The 21,265-nt window shown below is 41.2% G+C and overlaps 1 protein-coding gene across 1 annotated transcript in view; it reads left to right on the plus strand.

Moving 5' to 3' along the window:
• The window catches only part of LOC138974383 (prion-like-(Q/N-rich) domain-bearing protein 25), a 152,771-nt gene that overhangs the window by 84,828 nt on the left and 46,678 nt on the right, over positions 1-21,265 (plus strand). The window contains exon 11 of the mRNA XM_070347100.1: positions 15,399-15,476. Within this exon, the coding sequence (XP_070203201.1) occupies positions 15,399-15,476 (78 nt within the window). The remainder of the gene's footprint in view (positions 1-15,398; positions 15,477-21,265) is intronic.

Consider the following 21,265-nt stretch of genomic DNA (forward strand, 5'->3'; position numbering starts at 1 on the left):
TGCATTGTCGCCTTCCAGCCAATCGCCACACCTTCGTTCGGCCAGTCAGTCAAACACGAGTAGCAAGATTTTTTTTTTTTTTTTTTAGTAGCATGAACAAACAGTACTATTGCTAACAATCAGACGTGCCAGAGAGCGTTTTACAACAACAAAAGTATCCTGGCAGAATGAACACATGTTTGTTCCGTTCATGGGCTAAAACTCCCACGGCTTCTACTTGCTTGACCGTTTTTACCCCGCCATTTAGGCAGCCATACGCCGAGTTCGGGAGAAGAATGCACACATAAATGATAGAATTAGCAGGCATTTAGAAAGCTGAAAGCTTCAAATTACACTGTTGTTGTATTCACGACTTTCCGACCTTGACATTGTAGTTAGGGTCATGTGGGCGTCGGCATCATTGTCCAATCAGAAATAAGCAATGTTCATCTCCAAGGTGTGTTCCGGTCACAGAATTCTGTGGTTCCGGTCCGGAACGCAAAACAGTTTGCGCGGAAAAACTTGAGGTTGGTAACAAGAAAAAGAGAACGTGGTTTGACAACTAAAGGGCATTTTGACCGGCTCGCACTACAGCATCGTTCAAATGTGGGAGAACGACACATCTGACAAATAGCCAGTGGTTACTAACATGAGAAACTGGGGATATGAATCGTTATCCGTATGTAAGTTTGAAGCGGCCCTGACGCTGTTTGTACGTCAATCCGGAGAGAAGCTATCGTACTAGGCCTTAGCCATTTCGTCAAGTTCGACTCCCAGTGTGCCGACTACGGCCCTCCCCCGGCCGCCAAACTGCCACCCCCGGTGGCAGGGAAAGCGGTTCGACTTAAGGAGACTGCAGGGCAAGTTCGATTTTGCCAGCTAAAAATAAATGTTCTACTACCTTGTCAGTCTAGATCTAGAACTCATGAAACAGCACTATTCAAATCGCAATTTTCCCCCATAAAGTGAGCTGGTGTTTTTCTGGATCTAAGCATCGACCAAATTCAATAGAAATGTTCCTTGCATGGCATAGTTACCTAACTCTGTTATTGAGTTTGTTGAAAATCAAAGTGTTCGTTTTTTGTTTGTTCGCGTGTCTGGTTTTTGTTTAGTCGATTAGCTTACACGATTTGTGGCTTTTTATTTTGAAAGGGTGGTTTAGCATGTATAAAATGAGACCTAGACCACATACGCCATGAAAGTAGAGTTCCCCGTTCAGTACGAAGATTGCCAGTATTAAATATTCAGACAAACCTTGGATAAATGTGTGGGGCTGTGATGTTGCAGTGCCAGTGGTAGATTTTTTGCACGGGTATGTAGGTAGGTACGTGTACATTTGTGTGCTTTTGTGCAGGCATTTGTTTGTGAAGCAGGAACATGCAACATTTTTGACAAACATCAGGGTCGTGTGTGTGTGTGTGTGTGTGTGTGTGTGTGTGTGTGTGTGTGTGTGTGTGTGTGTGTGTGTGTGTGTGTGTGTGTGTGTGTGTGTGATAAAACCAACTAAGCTTACATCCTCAGCTCTACTTCACCAGTCACAGACACAAACGCATTGCTTTATTCAGCTTTCGACACATATATTCACTCGATCAGAATTGAACCCTCTTCATGAATATTTTATTTCAGAAAAAATAACATATTGATTCTACACAACAAATGGTATTGCTATATGCTATGAACGATAAAGAATATCAACGGAGACAGGTGAGGCATCGAGTTTCTTAGCCTTTTATCAATCCCTTATGTTGCATACATGTCATTTGGTTTTTTTATTTCGTGATAACTGACCAGAAAGGTACAAACATCGATTCTACAACTACCTCGTAAACTTCTCGATCGCTAATACACCAGAACTTGATACAGTATGCAACACTCAGAGGCTTGATTACCTGTTTCATTGAAACGGAAGAAGGAATTAAAAGGCCATATGTAACTGAGAGGAACCGATGTATTCAAGTTCAGAACGAAGCAGCTTCTGCCTCAGAGCCTGTATCTCATGCTATGGAGCCACTAGAAGAGAACTGTCTCGTAGTTTGACCCAACAGACAGAGAAGTCAAGGGGGGTAATCTGTCGACAGCAGTTGTATTGCTGATTTGTATTTGATCTTACAAACCATTCTTATTAACTTGTATAATAAGTGTATCGCTTCAGTAAACACTCATCTATTTTGAAGATTACGTCATTTTCTAAAAATCAAACAAATCGCAATTAATATTTCACGCAAATGTTACTAATCCGCAAACAATTTTGCATGAACAAGTGCTATGTTAGGGAGAGAGTACGAGTACGTAGTTAGACATATTTTGAGTGGAGTAGCTCCAATGCTTTAGCATTATACACATTATGTTATTGAACTGCTTAGCGGAGATTTCCAGATCAATTATACGGCGGTGAAAGACTGGTCTCTAGTACGGTCTATACATACAAAATATACAAATAAAGGCACAGAATATAAAAGAAGATTGTGGAGTAGCTTTCTATCCTACTGCTCTAAATTAGCAAGATGCAAGCTTTTCAATGCTATTCACACCAGGATGCAAAGCGTTCAGTGCTAAAGCTCTCAAATCACAAGACAAACACACTTCTTGGGGATACATTTTTGTAAAAAAATGTTATTGCCTCCCTTGAATAAAACTTATAAGTAATATATTCTGAGAAAAAAGTTATACTTAAAAGCAATGCTATCAAGAAATAGGTAGACAACCCGTGTAAATACCTTTATTCTTGAGACATTTTATTTTTGGAGGATGTCACTACGCAATTTTACAGATTAAAACAAGTCGCGTAAGGCGAAAATACAATATTTAGTCAAGTAGCTGCCATTTTTCAGCAAGACCGTATACTCGTAGCATCGTCAGTCCACCGCTCATGACAAAGGCAGTGAAATTGACAAGAAGAGCGGGGTAGTAGTTGCGCTAAGAAGGATAGCACGCTTTTCTGTACCTCTCTTTGTTTTAACTTTCTGAGCGTGTTTTTAATCCAAACATATCATATCTATATGTTTTTGGAATCAGGAACCGACAAGGAATAAGATGAAAGTGTTTTTAAATTGATTTGGACAATTTAATTTTGATAATAATTTTTATATATTTAATTTTCAGAGCTTGTTTTTAATCCGAATATAACATATTTATATGTTTTTGGAATCAGCAAATAATGGAAAATAAGATAAACGTAAATTTGGATCGTTTTATAAATTTTTATTTTTTTTTACAATTTTCAGATTTTTAATGACCAAAGTCATTAATTAATTTTTAAGCCACCAAGCTGAAATGCAATACCGAACCCCGGGCTTCGTCGAAGATTACTTGACCAAAATTTCAACCAATTTGGTTGAAAAATGAGGGCGTGACAGTGCCGCCTCAACTTTCACGAAAAGCCGGATATGACGTCATCAAAGACATTTATCAAAAAAATGAAAAAAACGTATGGGGATTTCATACCCAGAAACTCTCATGTCAAATTTCATAAAGATCGGTCCAGTAGTTTAGTCTGAATCGCTCTACACACACACACGCACACACGCACACACGCACGCACATACACCACGACCCTCGTTTCGATTCCCCCTCGATGTTAAAATATTTAGTCAAAACTTGACTAAATATAACAAGTCACGTAAGGCGAAAATACAATATTTAGTCAAGTAGCTGCCATTTTTCAGCAAGACCGTATACTCGTAGCATCGTCAGTCCACCGCTCATAGCAAAGGCAGTGAAATTGACAAGAAGAGCGGGGTAGTAGTTGCGCTAAGAAGGATAGCACGCTTTTCTGTACCTCTCTTTGTTTTAACTTTCTGAGCGTGTTTTTAATCCAAACATATCATATCTATATGTTTTTGGAATCAGGAACCGACAAGGAATAAGATGAAAGTGTTTTTAAATTGATTTGGACAATTTAATTTTGATAATAATTTTTATATATTTAATTTTCAGAGCTTGTTTTTAATCCGAATATAACATATTTATATGTTTTTGGAATCAGCAAATGATGGAGAATAAGATAAACGTAAATTTGGATCGTTTTATACATTTTTATTTTTTTTTACAATTTTCAGATTTTTAATGACCAAAGTCATTAATTAATTTTTAAGCCACCAAGCTGAAATGCAATACCGAAGTCCGGGCTTCGTCGAAGATTACTTGACCAAAATTTCAACCAATTTAGTTGAAAAATGAGGGCGTGACAGTGCCGCCTCAACTTTCACGAAAAGCCGGATATGACGTCATCAAAGACATTTATCAAAAAAAGGAAAAAAACGTTCGGGGATTTCATACCCAGGAACTCTCATGTCAAATTTCATAAAGATCGGTCCAGTAGTTTAGTCTGAATCGCTCTACACACACACACAGACACACAGACACACGCACATACACCACGACCCTCGTTTCGATTCCCCCTCGATGTTAAAATATTTAGTCAAAACTTGACTAAATATAAAAACAAGTCGCGTAAGGCGAAAATACAATATTTAGTCAAGTAGCTGTCGAACTCACAGAATGAAACTGAACGCAACGCAACGCAACGCAGCAAGACCGTATACTCGTAGCATCGTCACTCCACCGCCCGTGGCAAAGGCAGTGCACGTGGAATTGACAAGAAGAGCGGGGTATTCGTTGCGCTGAGAAGGATAGCACGCTTTTCTGTACCTCTCTTCGTTTTAACTTTCTGAGCGTGTTTTTAATCCAAACATATCATATCTATATATTTTTGGAATCAGGAACCGACAAGGAATAAGATGAAAGTGTTTTTAAATTGATTTCGAAAAAAAATTTTTGATAATAATTGTTATATATTTAATTTTCAGAGCTTGTTTTTAATCCGAATATAACATATTTATATGTTTTTGGAATCACCAAATGATGGAGAATAAGATAAACGTAAATTTGGATCGTTTTATAATTTTTTATTTTTTTTTACAATTTTCAGATTTTTAATGACCAAAGTCATTAATTAATTTTTAAGCCACCAAGCTGAAATGCAATACCAAAACCCGGGCTTCGTCGAAGAGTACTTGACCAAAATTTCAACCAATTTGGTTGAAAAATGAGGGCGTGACAGTGCCGCCTCAACTTTCACGAAAAGCCGGATATGACGTCATCAAAGACATTTATCAAAAAAATGAAAAAAAACGTTCGGGGACTTCATACCCAGGAACTCTCATGTCAAATTTCATAAAGATCGGTCCAGTAGTTTAGTCTGAATCGCTCTACACACACACACACACACACACGCACACCCGCACGCACGCACACACACACGCACATACACCACGACCATCGTTTCGATTCCCCCTCGATGTTAAAATATTTAGTCAAAACTTGACTAAATATAAAAAGAAGCTTTAAATGATCTCCCTTGAACAAACACTTCTTGTTACAATTTGTTTTTACTATGTGTTAGTTTTAAGGGTATATAGAAGAACACTAAAGAAAAAATGCTGCAAACTAACTTAGACGTATTTACAATTTAATTAAACAAAATGTTTCAAATTATCTGATAATGAAATTCTACATTAAAATTAAAGCAGATCTAGGGACTTGTGCACATGCACGAAAGTCGCATCCAACATAAAACATAAGAAACTATGATCTGCATCTCTTGTTATGATGATAATGGCACCTGTCGACCGACTTGCACGCCATGTATATGTTTTACTGTGCGCTCTGCATGTCAGTGGTCTTTCTCTGGGTGACTCGATTCTGAGGAGATAAAGAAAATGCATTTAGTGCAAGCAGTACATAATGACAACACAAATACAGTTACTTAAAGTAGCTGCTGGTTTCAGAGTATTTGGTTAAAGGCCCACCCCAACGTGTTTGCCTCAATGTCGCACATTTGGTCAGGCTTTCACATAATTAAGACAACAATAAAATAACAATGTTTTGATTTTTGTTTTTAAATCAAGGAATATTTGTGTGTGAAGCTTCTAAGCCCTAGCTTCAGAGCACTGGTGAATCCTTTGAGTCTCCTGGATGCTTGATTCTGTAATGCCATTGTGGAGTTGGTAGCAATGTGAGTGTGTAGTGCCTGCTCTTCGTTGTTGGGTCGGGGGGGGGGGGGGGGGGAGAGGGGGGGAGGGGGTATTGAATCATCTGATCATAAAGTAAGACGTTATTGTGATGTGCAGAGATTTAGTCAGGTACACAAAATTGCTATGCTATCACGGAATTAGATGTTCTATCCTCTAGACTGGATACACAACTACATCAAATTTATGGTTGGGTTTTCGCAAGTCAGCAATATGTTTTGAAGTTATCATTGGGTAATCACGGCTGACATCAAACACATAAAAGGTGGCAAAAACATTAATTAATGAACTCACCTCCCCTGCACTGTGACACTGGCCATATGGGTCTGCCGAAGTAGAGCTGCACATATTTAATCAACTATTCATCTTATTAACATGTTAGGATCACGCTTTTTGTCTAGCATATCAGACTGGACAGTTTCTCAAGACTTGCACAATTCAAGAGCTTGCCTATCCCCAATAAAACAAGAAGGGGAAAGCCCATACGACTCGCATACTTGACCTTGACCTTTACATGACCTTCATACACTAAGAACTGCTTTACACATTTTTCCTACCAAAATACATGTGACCCTGACCCAAGGTCAAGATCATCCAAGGTCATGCAACACAAAGCTGTTAATTCAAGACATAGGAAGTACAATGGTGCTTTTTGGCTCTTTCTACCATGAGATATGGTCACTTTTAGTGGTTCACTACCTTATTTTGGTCACATTTCATAAGGGTCAAAGTGACCTTGACCTTGATCATATGTGACCAAATGTGTCTCATGATGAAAGCATAACATGTGCCCCACATAATTTTTAAGTTTGAAACAGTTATCTTCCATAGTTCAGGGTCAAGGTCACTTCAAAATATGTATACAATCCAACTTTAAAGGACCCTTGCGACCTTGACCTTGAAGCAAGGTCAACCAAACTGATGTCCAAAGATAGGGCTTACATTGCCCTGTATAGCATACATAGCTAAGGTTGCCATTCTCGATAACTTCAGATGAAAATGCGAAAATGTGAAAAATGGTCGTTTTTAAGACAACAATTACGGCCCCTGTGACCTTGAACTTGAAGTGAGGTCAAGTTGCCGCACATGTTTTTTGAGATCTTGTAACCATACACCATCAGACCACATCAGGTGTTGATAGACTTAATATTGTCCAAGAAATATCCAACGTTAAAGTTTTCCGGACGTACGCCGGGACGGACGGACGGACGGACGGACGGACGGACGGACGGACGGACGGACGGACGGACGGGGTGAGTACATAGACTCACTTTTGCTTCGCATGTGAGTCAAAAACCCACATCAAACATTTAGTATGCAAGTATTTTCAGGGTCTCAAGGTTTTAATGTGAAGTCTGTTCCTCTGGGGTCATGGAGAAACAAATTACAAATTAGAACATACACAACAAATTCCGAACAATTTAGGTCACACCATAACATAACTCACAAACAAACAACAGCAATACGATAATAAGTCTGCAAATGCCTAAACGTCGTTCACACTAAGTATACAGAAATAAAGAAGCACATTCAGACAGGTTTGACAAGTAGACGATTACAGCTGCTGATCCAGATCAAATGACATGGTTTCCCCTTACTCTGTGATTGTAATCATAATTATTGTTTATGAATGACTTCAGTTTTTCTAAGTAAATATCTCGTTGTAATTAGTGGTAAATGCATTATCCCAATTAAGACATGCTCATAATTTAACCTGGGTAAACTTCATTTCAAGTGTTGGTTTTTTTTGGTTTTTTTTAACTGACCAAGAAATTATAAGCATTCCTCAATTATGTTCCTGTCAGACTCAATGAGCTAATATTGTAAAAAGAAAAAAAAAGAAGGGGAAAAAGGTAACATCTTAAAATATTCTCACGCGAATTATAACTAATCAGAAAAATAGTAAAAACAAGTCGCGTAAGGCGAAAATACAATATTTAGTCAAGTAGCTGTCGAACTCACAGAACACGTGGAATTGACAAGAAGAGCGGGGTATTCGTTGCGCTGAGAAGGATAGCACGCTTTTCTGTACCTCTCTTTGTTTTAACTTTCTGAGCGTGTTTTTAATCCAAACATATCATATCTATATATTTTTGGAATCAGGAACCGACAAGGAATAAGATGAAAGTGTTTTTAAATTGATTTCGAAAAAAAAAATTTGATAATAATTTTTATATATTTAATTTTCAGAGCTTGTTTTTAATCCGAATATAACATATTTATATGTTTTTGGAATCAGCAAATGATGGAGAATAAGATAAACGTAAATTTAGATCGTTTTATAAATTTTTATTTTTTTTTACAATTTTCAGATTTTTAATGACCAAAGTCATTAATTAATTTTTAAGCCACCAAGCTGAAATGCAATACCGAACCCCGGGCTTCGTTGAAGAGTACTTGACCAAAATGTCAACCAATTTGGTTGAAAAATGAGGGCGTGACAGTGCCGCCTCAACTTTCACGAAAAGCCGGATATGACGTCATCAAAGACATTTATCAAAAAAATGAAAAACACGTTCGGGGATTTCATACCCAGGAACTCTCATGTCAAATTTCATAAAGATCGGTCCAGTAGTTTAGTCTGAATCGCTCTACACACACACACACACACACGCACGCACGCACACACATACGCACATACACCACGACCCTCGTTTCGATTCCCCCTCGATGTTAAAATATTTAGTCAAAACTTGACTAAATATAAAAACAAACCTCAAACTGAAAATAAAGGCATGCAACATTATCCTTGCTGTCTTGTGATAACCCTTATCATCAATTATTCTGTTTCATTTCCATCTTAACAGGCTTAGCACCTCTCTAGAAGTCAAAAGAACGCTTTAAGTCCCATGAAACCTTAAAACAAAAAAACAACCGTACATCATCAACATCAGACCCACCAGAAACATGTACCCCCCCCCCCCCTCCCACATACCCAATTACACTTGAAGACAAAAACACTTGAAAACAACTCCAACAATATAAAGCTGTAATAACTTTTTTTGAATTTTTCATTGTCATAATTTACAGTAAACATTGCTGTGAATATTGAAAAAATTCAATGCCTGAGTCTCCAGTCACCTGTTTATGTTGTTGACCTTGTACTTGTAGCTTTTCAGTTTAAGAGGCTGTTCACATGATCAAATTTCAAATACAGAATAAACCAATTATGACATGTGTGGTACAGTAGCTGCTTAAAAGGTCCGTTACACCTCAGTCTGCATACATTAGGTGACACCCCTGATGGAGACTGAAAAAAAAGTTCCTTTGTCGGTACCTTGTCTATGAGTGTGGTCGGGTATGTTCTGGAACTATTAGAGCACTCCCTATTACCACACACATGTGCATAAGGCAACATATGTTGCACCTAGGGTGGGAGGGGGGGGGGGCTTTTAAAGGTGTAGTTGTTGGACTGTAGTGTAGAGTCTGAGTGGCAGTGCTATGGGGTGAGGGTGGAGCTGGGGCGGAGAATGTATCGTATATATGTAATTGAATACTAATAAGCATGATCAGTTAGACTAGAGTTAAAAACTATGTTGATCGCCACAGACATTACTTAATGTGAAATCACAAGCATGTTACTGTACCTTTTGTTTTGCCATTGAGATTGGTAGAAGTTAATGTTGAGTGGTGAACACAAGTTGCATTGATCACTGCATCACCATGTGGTCAATCCCCTTTGACCTGCAGATTGCACCAGCACAAACCAACACAATGTTAATTGTTATGATCGTAAACAGCCCACATGGCCAATTAATCTAAGAACACAAACACAAGATAGATCTAATCAGAGAGTCTGCAAACCGAGTCATTATGCTTTTGAAATTCAATGAAAATCTGTCTGTCAATGAAACAGATAGATCTACCCTTGCGATTGTTTTTGCAAGCCGATAAATGTTTGAACTTCACTTATTCCGTTATCATTCAACAAATGGATATTTAGCAAGATGAATTTCGTGCCAACGAGCTGAACAAACAATCAAAATCAAGCAAGTGGTACATTCTTGAAGACAAAATTCAGTCACGCAAACACACTGAAGGGAAAGAATCTAGCTTACTGCTGTGCTGATTTCGCCAAATAAATGCATTTGCATGCCGAAGTCATTCCTGCTTTGATTCCAATCATTCTAATTGATATGAATGTAAAAAAATATACGAAAACGAGCTGATCGAAATGAGTAACATTGCACCTGCCTTTAGACTGTACTGCGAAAGCGAAGGTCGTCTGCGACTGGAGATTTCGAAGTCGAACAGCGTCGTTTCCTCACTCTCAGCGGTTGTCTTCATCGGAAAAGTGAAAAGCGTGACTTGCAATCTAGCGAAAGCCACATTCTATCTTTCCGTTCGGGCGTTGTTTTTGTGTACAATCTCTGAAAATGCTATTTGAAAAAAGGCGGCCGTCATTATTTTTGGTTTCCGCCTAGTGGTGTTTTAAACCGGTTTCAGATAAGCTCTTATACGTCACAAACCGGAACACACTAAGGAGATGAAAAAAAATGGCAGCCCCCATGAAATCCGAAAGGTCAAGCAAGCAAGTCGTGAATACATATTCATTTCCGGCAGCTCACATGCACAGCCTACTGCTTATGGTTTATACACGAACAGAGATTGAGCAGTGAGCGTTCTTAGACGGTGGGGCTACATGTCAATACGTCCCAATACCAGTACGTCCCAGTACCATTACGTCCCAGTACCATTACGTACCAGTACCATTGCGTCCCAGTACCATTACGTCCCAATACCATTGGGTCCCAGTACCATTGCGTCCCAGTACCATTAGGTCCCAATTCAATTACGTGCCATTATTAGGTCCCAATACTAGTGAATTTAATTTCTGAGATGTTACTGTAGCAGCGTAGCGACACGTTTTGTAATAAAAGTGCGTTTTGTAATAAATTTATTGCAAATCGTGTTCGGATTACACAATTTGTATTACAAAACGCGTTCAACACGATTTGTAATACAAATTGTGTAAGCCGAACACGATTTGTAATACATTTATTACAAAACGCACTTTTATTACAAATCGTGTCGGTACATAGCAGTATTTCACAAATAAAAATAAAATAAAAAGATGTGTACCGCAAGACAAAAACAAAAAAAATAATAAAATAAAAAATAAAGAAACTGAAAAAAAAATGAAAAAAAGGTGTGCCCCAAAACAAACCAATCTGCACTTATAATTATATGTTTTAATTAAGCTCAATTCGCTTTCTTCACTTGTTATATTTTCTCACTTGAAAATTAAGCAAACTGCACTTTTCCATATGCATTTTTAAGTTGTTGACATTGTTTCATTTTAAGCTCAATTCACATTCTTTACTGGTTTTATTTTCTCACAGGAAAAATCAGACAATGTTTTTAAGTTTATGTAAGTTGTTGCTGACAAGCCTGCCAAAGGTGAAACATGAATATTACTATATCATTATCAAATAAAATATGTCTGAATCAAAAGTTGTTAATTTTTGCTTAATTTAGTGACAATGTGTATTAACATACATTTTTATATTTAGTCAAGTTTTGACTAAATATTTTAACGTAGAGGGGGGAATCGAGACGAGGGTCGTGGTGTATGTGTGTGTGTGTGTGTGTGTGTGTGTGTGTGTATGTGTGTGTGTGTGTGTGTGTGTGTGTGTGTGTGTGTATGTGTGTGTGTGTATGTGTGTCTGTCTGTGTGTGTGTGTGTGTGTGTGTGTGTGTAGAGCGATTCAGACCAAACTACTGGACCGATCTTTATGAAATTTGACGTGAGAGTTTCTGGGAATGATATCCCCGGATCTTTTTTTCTTTTTTTCGATAAATGTCTTTGATGACGTCATATCCGGCTTTTTGTAAAAGTTGAGGCGGCACTGTCACACCCTCATTTTTCAATCAAATTGATTGAAATTTTGGCCAAGCAATCTTCGACGAAGGCTGGACTTCGGTATTGCATTTCAGCTTGGTGGCTTAAAAATTAATTGATGACTTTGGTCATTAACAATCTGAAAATTGTAAATAAAAATTATATATATATAAAACGATCCAAATTTACGTACATCTTATTTTTCATCATTTTCTGATTCCAAAAACATATACATATGCTATATTTGGATTAAAAACAAGCTCTGAAAATTAAAAACATAAAAATTATGATTAAAATTAAATTTCCGAAATCGTTTTAAAAACTATTTCATCTTATTCCTTGTCGGTTCCTGATTCCAAAAACATATAGATATGATATGTTTGCTTTAAAAACACGCTCAGAAAGTTAAAACGAAGAGAGGTACAGTAAAGCGTGCTATGAAGCACAGCGCAACCGCTACAGCGCCAAACAGGCTCGTCACTTTCACTAGCGGCGGACTACGTTCAGTTTCATTCTGTGAGTTCGACAGCTACTTGACTAAATATTGTATTTTCGCCTTACGCGACTTGTTTTTCTCTCGTCTTGACCAGTTGTAAGTTTAGAGGAAGCAGATTTACAATATTGTGTTTTTGATTACTTTTGTGTTTGTCACTTTGTGCAAAATAAATATTGGAGCCTTGAAAAAAAAAATGAAAAAAAAAGATGTGTACCGGTGATGTCGGACAAACATGTGGACGGACATTGACCAAAAAAATGCATCGATAGGTTCCAGATGAAACAAGAAGCAAAAGCGATAATATGTTTTCAATTTGCATGAAAATAAATTTATTTCACCACTTTAAAGCACTCAAAACGTATCCAATATCAAACGTACATGAAATCTTCTTCTTCTTCTTCTTCTTCTTCTGCGTTCGTGGGCTTAAACTCCAACGTACACTCGTGTTTTTACACGAGTGGAATTGTAAGTGTATGACCGTTTTTACCCCGCCATTAAGGCAGCCATACGCCGCTTTCGGAGGAAGCATGCTGGGTATTTTCGTGTTTCTGTAACCCACCGAACTCTGACATGGATTACAGGATATTTTCCGTGCGCACTTGGTCTTGTGCTTGCGTGTACACACGAAGGGGGATAACCCACTAGCAGGTCTGCACATAAGTTGACCTGGGAGATCGGAACAATCTCCACACTTAACCCACCAGGCGGCAGCGACCGGGATTAGAACCCTCGACCTTCCGATTAAGAGGCCGACGTCTTACCACCCCGCCACAGCGCCCGTCTACTTACATGAAATGAATGAATCAGACATCTTACAGGAATTGGCCAGTTATCATGACAAGTTTTTAGCTAAACATCTCAACTCAATAGATCAGTCTCGTCACATCAGATTTGACTCGATTCGTTCTTAGTCTTCCGGGGTGCATACGAATATAGAACAATAAACTTAACATTCATTATTATCACAAAATGTGTGATTGACATAAATCTTTTTCAACTTATTAAGGTCATTAAAACATTCATTATTGTTGCAACATTGTGATGGGCATTAATCCTTTTCAACTATTTAACATAAAGAAAACAATCGTTATCGTGACATGCTTGAAATTTTCTTCGCTTACATATCTTATTGATCTTCAGACTTTCGTCCCGTGATTTCAGTTGAAAGAAGAAACAATCCTTCTTCACTTGAAGACTGCTGTATTTAGCTTCAGAACGAAACACAACTTCCTGTTATCTTTCATCAGATTATTAAATATAATGAATTAAAAATTGTCTGACCAACAAAATATCTGATAAATCCATGTGTTTAACAGATTGTGTGTATGTCTATTTATCTATTTATTTATTTATCTCTTCTCCATCCTTAATCACTGTTCACACCCACCCATCCCTTCACGTACCCCATCCCCCCTTCCGCGGGTCCCCTCTTCCGCGGCCCACACCTCACTGTGCCCACCTCACCTCCCCATTCACCCCCCCCCATACACACACACACACCCACACACACTGCCCACCGCAGCGTTCAAGCATTGCTCAAGTAACAATTGTGTTGGGACGTAATGGTACGGGGACGTAATGGGATTCCTTTATTTTGACGTATCGAGATGCAATTTTCTTTGGACCTATCGACACGCAATTTTGTTGGGACGCAATGGTACGGGACGCAATTGCACTGGGACCCAATGGTATTGGGACCCAATGGGATTGCTTAATGGGACGCAATGAGACGGCATTTTTTGGGGACGCAATGGTACTGGGACACAATGGTACTGGGACATTTGCTGTCGGTGACGCGAACCAGTCCACTTTTGAAAGATTACTCTTGCGTTGAAATCCACACATCATCCATGTCTGATTGACACTTTCTACCCCACCTATGTTGACCAAGTTTTTTGTTTTTAGCCGAGACAAGCTGTGCTGCAGCAGGTCACTCAACATTGTAGTAACTGTGCAGCAACTGTGTGTATCAACACGCTGGAATGCAGGCGTTAGATGGACGTTATAGGAAGCGACTGAAGTGACTGTGTGTACGGATATATCCGTACTAAGTCAGATAGAGCCATATGAGTGGGTACGGATATACCTGGGAGACAATGAGTTAAGAATGAGCATTGACAGTTTAGTATAACGTACAAATGTTACAGTTCTTGAAGAGTAGAACAAAAAACAGCATTTTTTTCGTTGCGTCTGCAAAACCTGCATACAATGTTTAAACTATTTCTGGCATGCCACATAGCATTAAGCTGTGCTGCAGCAGGTCACTCAACATTGTAGTAACTGTGCAGCAACTGTGTGTATCAACACGCTGGAATGCAGGCGTTAGATGGACGTTATAGGAAGCGACTGAAGTGACTGTGTGTACGGATATATCCGTACTAAGTCAGATAGAGCCATATGAGTGGGTACGGATATACCTGGGAGACAATGAGTTAAGAATGAGCATTGACAGTTTAGTATAACGTACAAATGTTACAGTTCTTGAAGAGTAGAACAAAAAACAGCATTTTTTTCGTTGCGTCTGCAAAACCTGCATACAATGTTTAAACTATTTCTGGCATGCCACATAGCAGCATTACTAATGTCTAACAGAACTAGGTGATTGCATGGATGTGTTGTCGGGCAGGTCTGTCTTAGTATGTACAGCATATACAACCTAACTATATTGTTGCATGGATTTGGTGTCGGGCAAGTCTATTACAACATCTCTAACATATAAATAGATGGTTGCATGGATTTGGTGTCGGGCAAGTCTGTGTTGTTACAACATATCTAACACAACTAGATGGTTGCATGGATTTTGTGTCGGGCAAGTCTGTGTTATTACAACATCTCTAACACAGCTAGATGGTTGCATGGATTTGGTGTCGGTCAAGTCTATTACAACATCTCTAACAGAACTATATGATTGCAGGGAGTTGGTGTCGGGCAGGTCTGTCTTATTACAGCTTGCCTAACACATATGTAACATGTTGCATAAAACTGGGGGCTGGGTTGCTCAGTTGGTCGAGCACTGGACTTGTGATTTTAATGATGTGGTGTGTGGCAGGGCTGAAGCTGGGCCAGATCTGTGACACGAACATGGATTGTGAAACCACTGCGATCTGCGACATTTACGGCGAATGCAGTAAGCGCCTGGACTACCACACCAATCGACCCCACTACCCCTCTCATGCTCTCTCTCTCTCTCTCTCTCTCTCTCTCTCTCTCTCTCTCTCTCTCTCTCTCTCTCTCTCTCTCTCTCTCTCTCTCTCTCTCTCTCTCTCTCCTTCCCTCTCTCTCTCTCTCTCTCTCTCTTACTCCTTCCCTCTCTCTCTCTCTCTCTCTCTCTCTTTCTCTCTCTCTCTTTTGTTTTACACACACACACACACACACACACACACACACACACACACACACACACACACACACTCAAACACACACACACACACACGCACGCACGCACGCACACACACATACACACACACACACACACACACACACACACACACACACACACACACACATTCTGCCTGCCTACAAGATTGTGTTAAACGTCCGTTGTTCCTATGTGGCAATGAGTGTATATGTTACAGTAAATTCATCAAACCAGTCAATTTGTAAATTCACTCCGTAAATTTACCAATTTACTGAAAAATTCAAGAAATTTACAAATTTACTGAGTTTGACACCCAGGAAATTTACAAATTTATTGGAAATTTCAGTAAATTTACAAAATTACTGGTTTGATGAATTTACTGTAACATATACAATGCGTTTGAATTGCACCTACTACATAAATCATTGAGGCACCTTCGTACTTTGTGTTTCTTAGCTGTGTTCAAAACCGACCCTGTAGTGACTTCATTCACAAGGAGACCGTCAGTGCTGTTCAAATAGATCTTGATTCGAAGCAAGCCTCCCCTCCAGCAAAGCCCAAGGCGCTAGTCCATAACCAGGACATCACTTGAAATAGGAGACCGTCAGTGTTGTTCAACTAGATCTTGATTCGAAGCAAGCCTCCCCTCTAGCAAAGCCCAAGGCGCTAGTCCATAACCAGGACACCACTTGAAATAGACCAATTCCGGAAATAGATCTTGATTCGAAGCAAGCCTCCCCTCCAGCAAAGCCCAAGGCGCTAGTCCATAACCAGGACACCACTTGAAATAGGAGACCGTCAGTGTTGTTCAACTAGATTTTGATTCGAAGCAAGCCTCCCCTCTAGCAAAGCCCAAGGCGCTAGTCCATAACCAGGACACCACTTGAAATAGACCAATTCCGGAAATACATATGTCATGTGTTCGTAGGTTGTGAGAGGAATATTTCCTTTGGGAACATTGAGGCAAGCTACACGTGATATCGTAGGCCAATCACTGGCAAGCAGTGTGTGCATGTCCACACGTTGCTCGAACAGTTCACTGAGCGACGCAGTCACAGCATCGACGTTTGAACAAGTTTTTGTTCAATTTAAAAAACAAGTCGCGTAAAGCGAAAATACAACATTTAGTCAAGTAGCTGTCGAACTCACAGAATGAAACTGAACGCAATGCAACGCAGCAAGACCGTATACTCGTAGCATCGTCAGTCCACTGCTCACGGCAAAGGCAGTGAAATTGACAAGAAGAGCGGGGTAGTAGTTGCGCTGAGAATGATAGCACGCTTTTCTGTACCTCTCTTCGTTTTAACTTTCTGAGCGTGTTTTAATCCAAACATATCATATCTATATGTTTTTGGAATCAGGAACCGACAAGGAATAAGGTGAAAGTTTTTAAATTGATTTCGACAAATTAATGTTGATAATAATTTGTATATATTTAATTTTCAGAGCTTGTTTTTAATCCAAATATAACATATTTATATGTTTTTGGAATCAGCAAATGATGGAAAATAAGATGAACGTAAATTTGGATCGTTTTATAAAAAAAATATTTTTTTTACAATTTTCAGATTTTTAATGAAGTCATTAATTAATTTTTAAGCCACCAACCTGAAATGCAATACCGAAGTCCGAGCTTTGTCAAAGATTACTTGATCAAAATTTCAACCAATTTGGTTGAAAAATGAGGGCGTGACAGTGCCGCCTCAACTTTCACGAAAAGCCGGATATGACGTCATCAAAGACATTTATCAAAAAAGTGGCAAAAACGCATGGGGATATCATACCAAAGAACTCTCATGTCAAATTTCATAAAGATCAGTCCAGTAGTTTAGTCTGAATCGCTCTACACACACACAGACAGACACACACACACACACACACACACACACACACACACACACACACACACACACACACACACACACATACACCACGACCCTCGTCTCGATTCCCCCCTCTATGCTAAAACATTTAGTCAAAACTTGACTAAATGTAAAAATAGCGTTCTATTTAGCGGACAGTGCACAGGAACCCATCAGCGCTCTATTTAGCGGACAGTACACAGGGACCCATCAACGCTCTATTTAGCGGACAGTGCACAGGGTCCCCATCAACGCTCTATTTAGCGGACAGTGCACAGGGTCCCCATCAGCGCTCTATTTGGTGGACAGTGCACAGGGTCCCCATCAGCGCTCTATTTAGCGGACAGTGCACAGGGCCCCCATCAGCGCTCTATTTAGCGGACAGTGCACAGGGTCCCCATCAGTGCTCTATTTAGCGGACAGTGCACAGGGACCCATCAGCGCTCTATTTAGCGGACAGTGCACAGGGTCCCCATCAGCGCTCTATTTAGCTGACAGTGCACAGGGCCCCCATCCGTGCTCTATTTAGCGGACAGTGCACAAGGTCCCCATCCGTGCTCTATTTAGCGGACAGTGCACAGGGTCCCCATCAGCGCTCTATTTAGCGGACAGTGCGCAGGGTCCCCATCAGCGCTCTATTTAACGGACAGTGCACAGGGTCCCCATCAGCGCTCTATTTAGCGGACAATGCACAGGAACCCATCAGCGCTCTATTTAGCGGACAGTGTACAGGGTCCCCATCAGCGCTCTATTTAGCGGACAGTGCACAGGGTCCCCATTAGCGTTTTATTTAGCGGACAGTACACAGGAACCCATCAGCGCTCTATTTAGCGGACAGTACACAGGGACCCATCAGCGCTGTATTTAACGGACAGTGCACAGGGTCCCCATCAGCGCTCTATTTAGCGGACAGTGCACAGGGTCCCCATCAGCGTTCTATTTAGCGGACAGTGCACAAGAACCCATCAGCGCTCTATTTAGCGGACAGTACACAGGGACACATCAGCGCTCTATTTAGCAGACAGTGAGCAGGGTCCCCATCAGCGCTCTATTTAGCGGACAGTGCACAGGGTCCCCATCAGCGCTCTATTTAGCGGACAGTGCACAGGGCCCCCATCAGCATTCTATTTAGCGGACAGTGCACAGGGTCCCCATCAGCGCTCTATTTAGCGGACAGTGCACAGGGTCCCCATCAGCGCTCTATTTAGCGGACAGTGCACAGGGCCCCCATCAGCGTTCTATTTAGCGGACAGTGCACAGGGTCCCCATTAGCGCTCTATTTAGCGGACCGTGCACAGGGTCCCCATCAGCACTCTATTTAGCGGACAGTGCACAGGGACCCATCAGCGCTCTATTTAGCGGACAGTGCACAGGGTCCCCATCAACACTCTATTTAGCGGACAGTGCACAGGGTCCCCATCAGCGCTCTATTTAGCGGACAGTGCACAGGAACCCATCAGCGCTCTATTTAGCGGACAGTACACAGGGACCCATCAACGCTCTATTTAGCGGACAGTGCATAGGGTCCCCATCAACGCTCTATTTAGCGGACCGTGCACAGGGTCCCCATCAGCGCTCTATTTAGCGGACAGTGCACAGGGTCCCCATCAGCGCTCTATTTAACGGACAGTGCACAGGGTCCCCATCAGCGCTCTATTTAGCGGACAGTGCACAGGGTCCCCATCAGTGTTCTATTTAGCGGAGAGTGCACAGGGACCCATCAGCGCTCTATTTAGCGGACAGTGCACAAGGTCCCCATCAGCGCTCTATTTAGCGGACAGTGCACAGGGCCCCCATCAGCGCTCTATTTAGCGGACAGTGCACAGGGTCCCCATCCGCGCTCTATTTAGCGGACAGTGCACAGGGCCCCCATCAGCGCTCTATTTAGCGGACAGTGCACAGGGTCCCCATCAGCGCTCTATTTAGCGGACAGTGCACAGGGCCCCCATCAGCGCTCTATTTAGCGGACAGTGCGCAGGGTCCCCATCAGTGCTCTATTTAGCGGACAGTGCACAGGGACCCATCAGCGCTCTATTTAGCGGACAGTGCACAGGGTCCCCATCAGCGCTCTATTTAGCGGACAGTGCACAGGGCCCCCATCAGCGCTCTATTTAGCGGACAGTGCACAGGGTCCCCATCCGCGCTCTATTTAACGGACAGTGCACAGGATCCCCATCAGCGCTCTATTTAGCGGACAGTGCACAGGGTCCCCATCAGCGCTCTATTTAGCGGACAGTGCACAGGGTCCCCATCAGCGCTCTATTTAGCGGACAGCGCACAGGGTCCCCATCAGCGCTCTATTTAGCGGACAGTGCACATGGTCCCATCAGCGCTCTACATAGGGGGTCCCTAAGCGGAATTTTAGAGGGTCCAAAAACCAGGAGGTCTGTTGGCAGTTTTTTGAGAGCCTGACAAAAGTGTTATTTGTCATATCGATTTAATTTAGTCCGTAAATTTGGGTCAGTAAAAATCCGGCAGCTAGGACATTTCCTCGTCTGCGAAAAAGAACGATCGACGATTGTTTTTCTTTCTACAGATTCTATATGGGAGATAGAAGTCGATTGCATCAGTCCCGACTGCAGGCACAATACCACACATTTTCATGAATGTGTTACTACATGTTTCCGGCTTCTAATGCGTATAGCACACAGGGACACACTGCGTTGGAAGCCCTGATGCAGAAAGCGGAGATCGGAGCTAATTCTCACTGGGATGTCAGTCATTCGCCTGATTTGACTGCCACGGATCACCGACCGCCTGGGTAGACAAGCCGCTCAATGTCGCATGTAGCTTAAGCCTGAGTACTGTACAGGAAAAGCAAAGAAAGGCAATTCATACAGAGTTATTTTCAAACATGTTATATTCTTCGATTCACTTCGCCGTGAACGTATGAAGTAAGCGTTGCAAACAAATGTGACCGACCAAGCAAGCTGAATGGTCTTTCGGACGTGCGGAATTGCTCGATGTGTAAGTACACTTAGGATTTCCAGAGAGAGAGAGAGAGAGAGAGAGAGAGAAAAAAAAGAAAACACGAAAAGAAGTACCGTTATTAGCGCCAAAGACTGTGTGTGTTCACTTCCAGAGCGTTGTTAGTGCCAGTGACTTTTAGCTCTGGGTGTGTTCACTTCTATCCGTTGTTATTGCCAGGGACTTTTTGCTCTGAGTGTGTTCACTTCCATCCGTTGGTATCGCCAGTGACTTGTATCACTAGATGTGTTCACTTCCATAGCGTTGTTAACGCCAATGACTTTTAGCTTTGGGTGTGTTCACTTCCATAGTGTTGTTAACACCAATGACTTGTAGCTCTGGGTGTGTTCACTTCCATAGATTTGTTAACACCAGTGACTTGTAGCTCTGGGTGTGTTCACTTCCATAGCGTTGTTAGCGCCAGTGACTTGACACGTGTAGCTGTGGGTGAGTTAACTTCCATAGCGTTGTTAGCGCCAGTGACTTGTAGCTCTGGGTGTGTTCACTTCCATAGCGTTGTTAACGCCAGTGACTTGCAGCTGTGGGTGTGTTCACTTCTATAGCTTTGTTAACGCCAGTGACTTGTAGCTCTGGGTGTGTTCACTTCCATAGTGTTGTTAACACCAGTGACTTGTAGCTCTGGGTGTGTTCACTTCCATAGCGTTGTTAGCGCCAGTGACTTGACTTGTAGCTGTGGGTGAGTTCACTTCCATAGCGTTGTTAGCGCCA

Source organism: Littorina saxatilis, linkage group LG8 (assembly GCF_037325665.1).
Source record: "Littorina saxatilis isolate snail1 linkage group LG8, US_GU_Lsax_2.0, whole genome shotgun sequence".
Lineage (NCBI taxonomy): Eukaryota > Metazoa > Mollusca > Gastropoda > Littorinimorpha > Littorinidae > Littorina > Littorina saxatilis.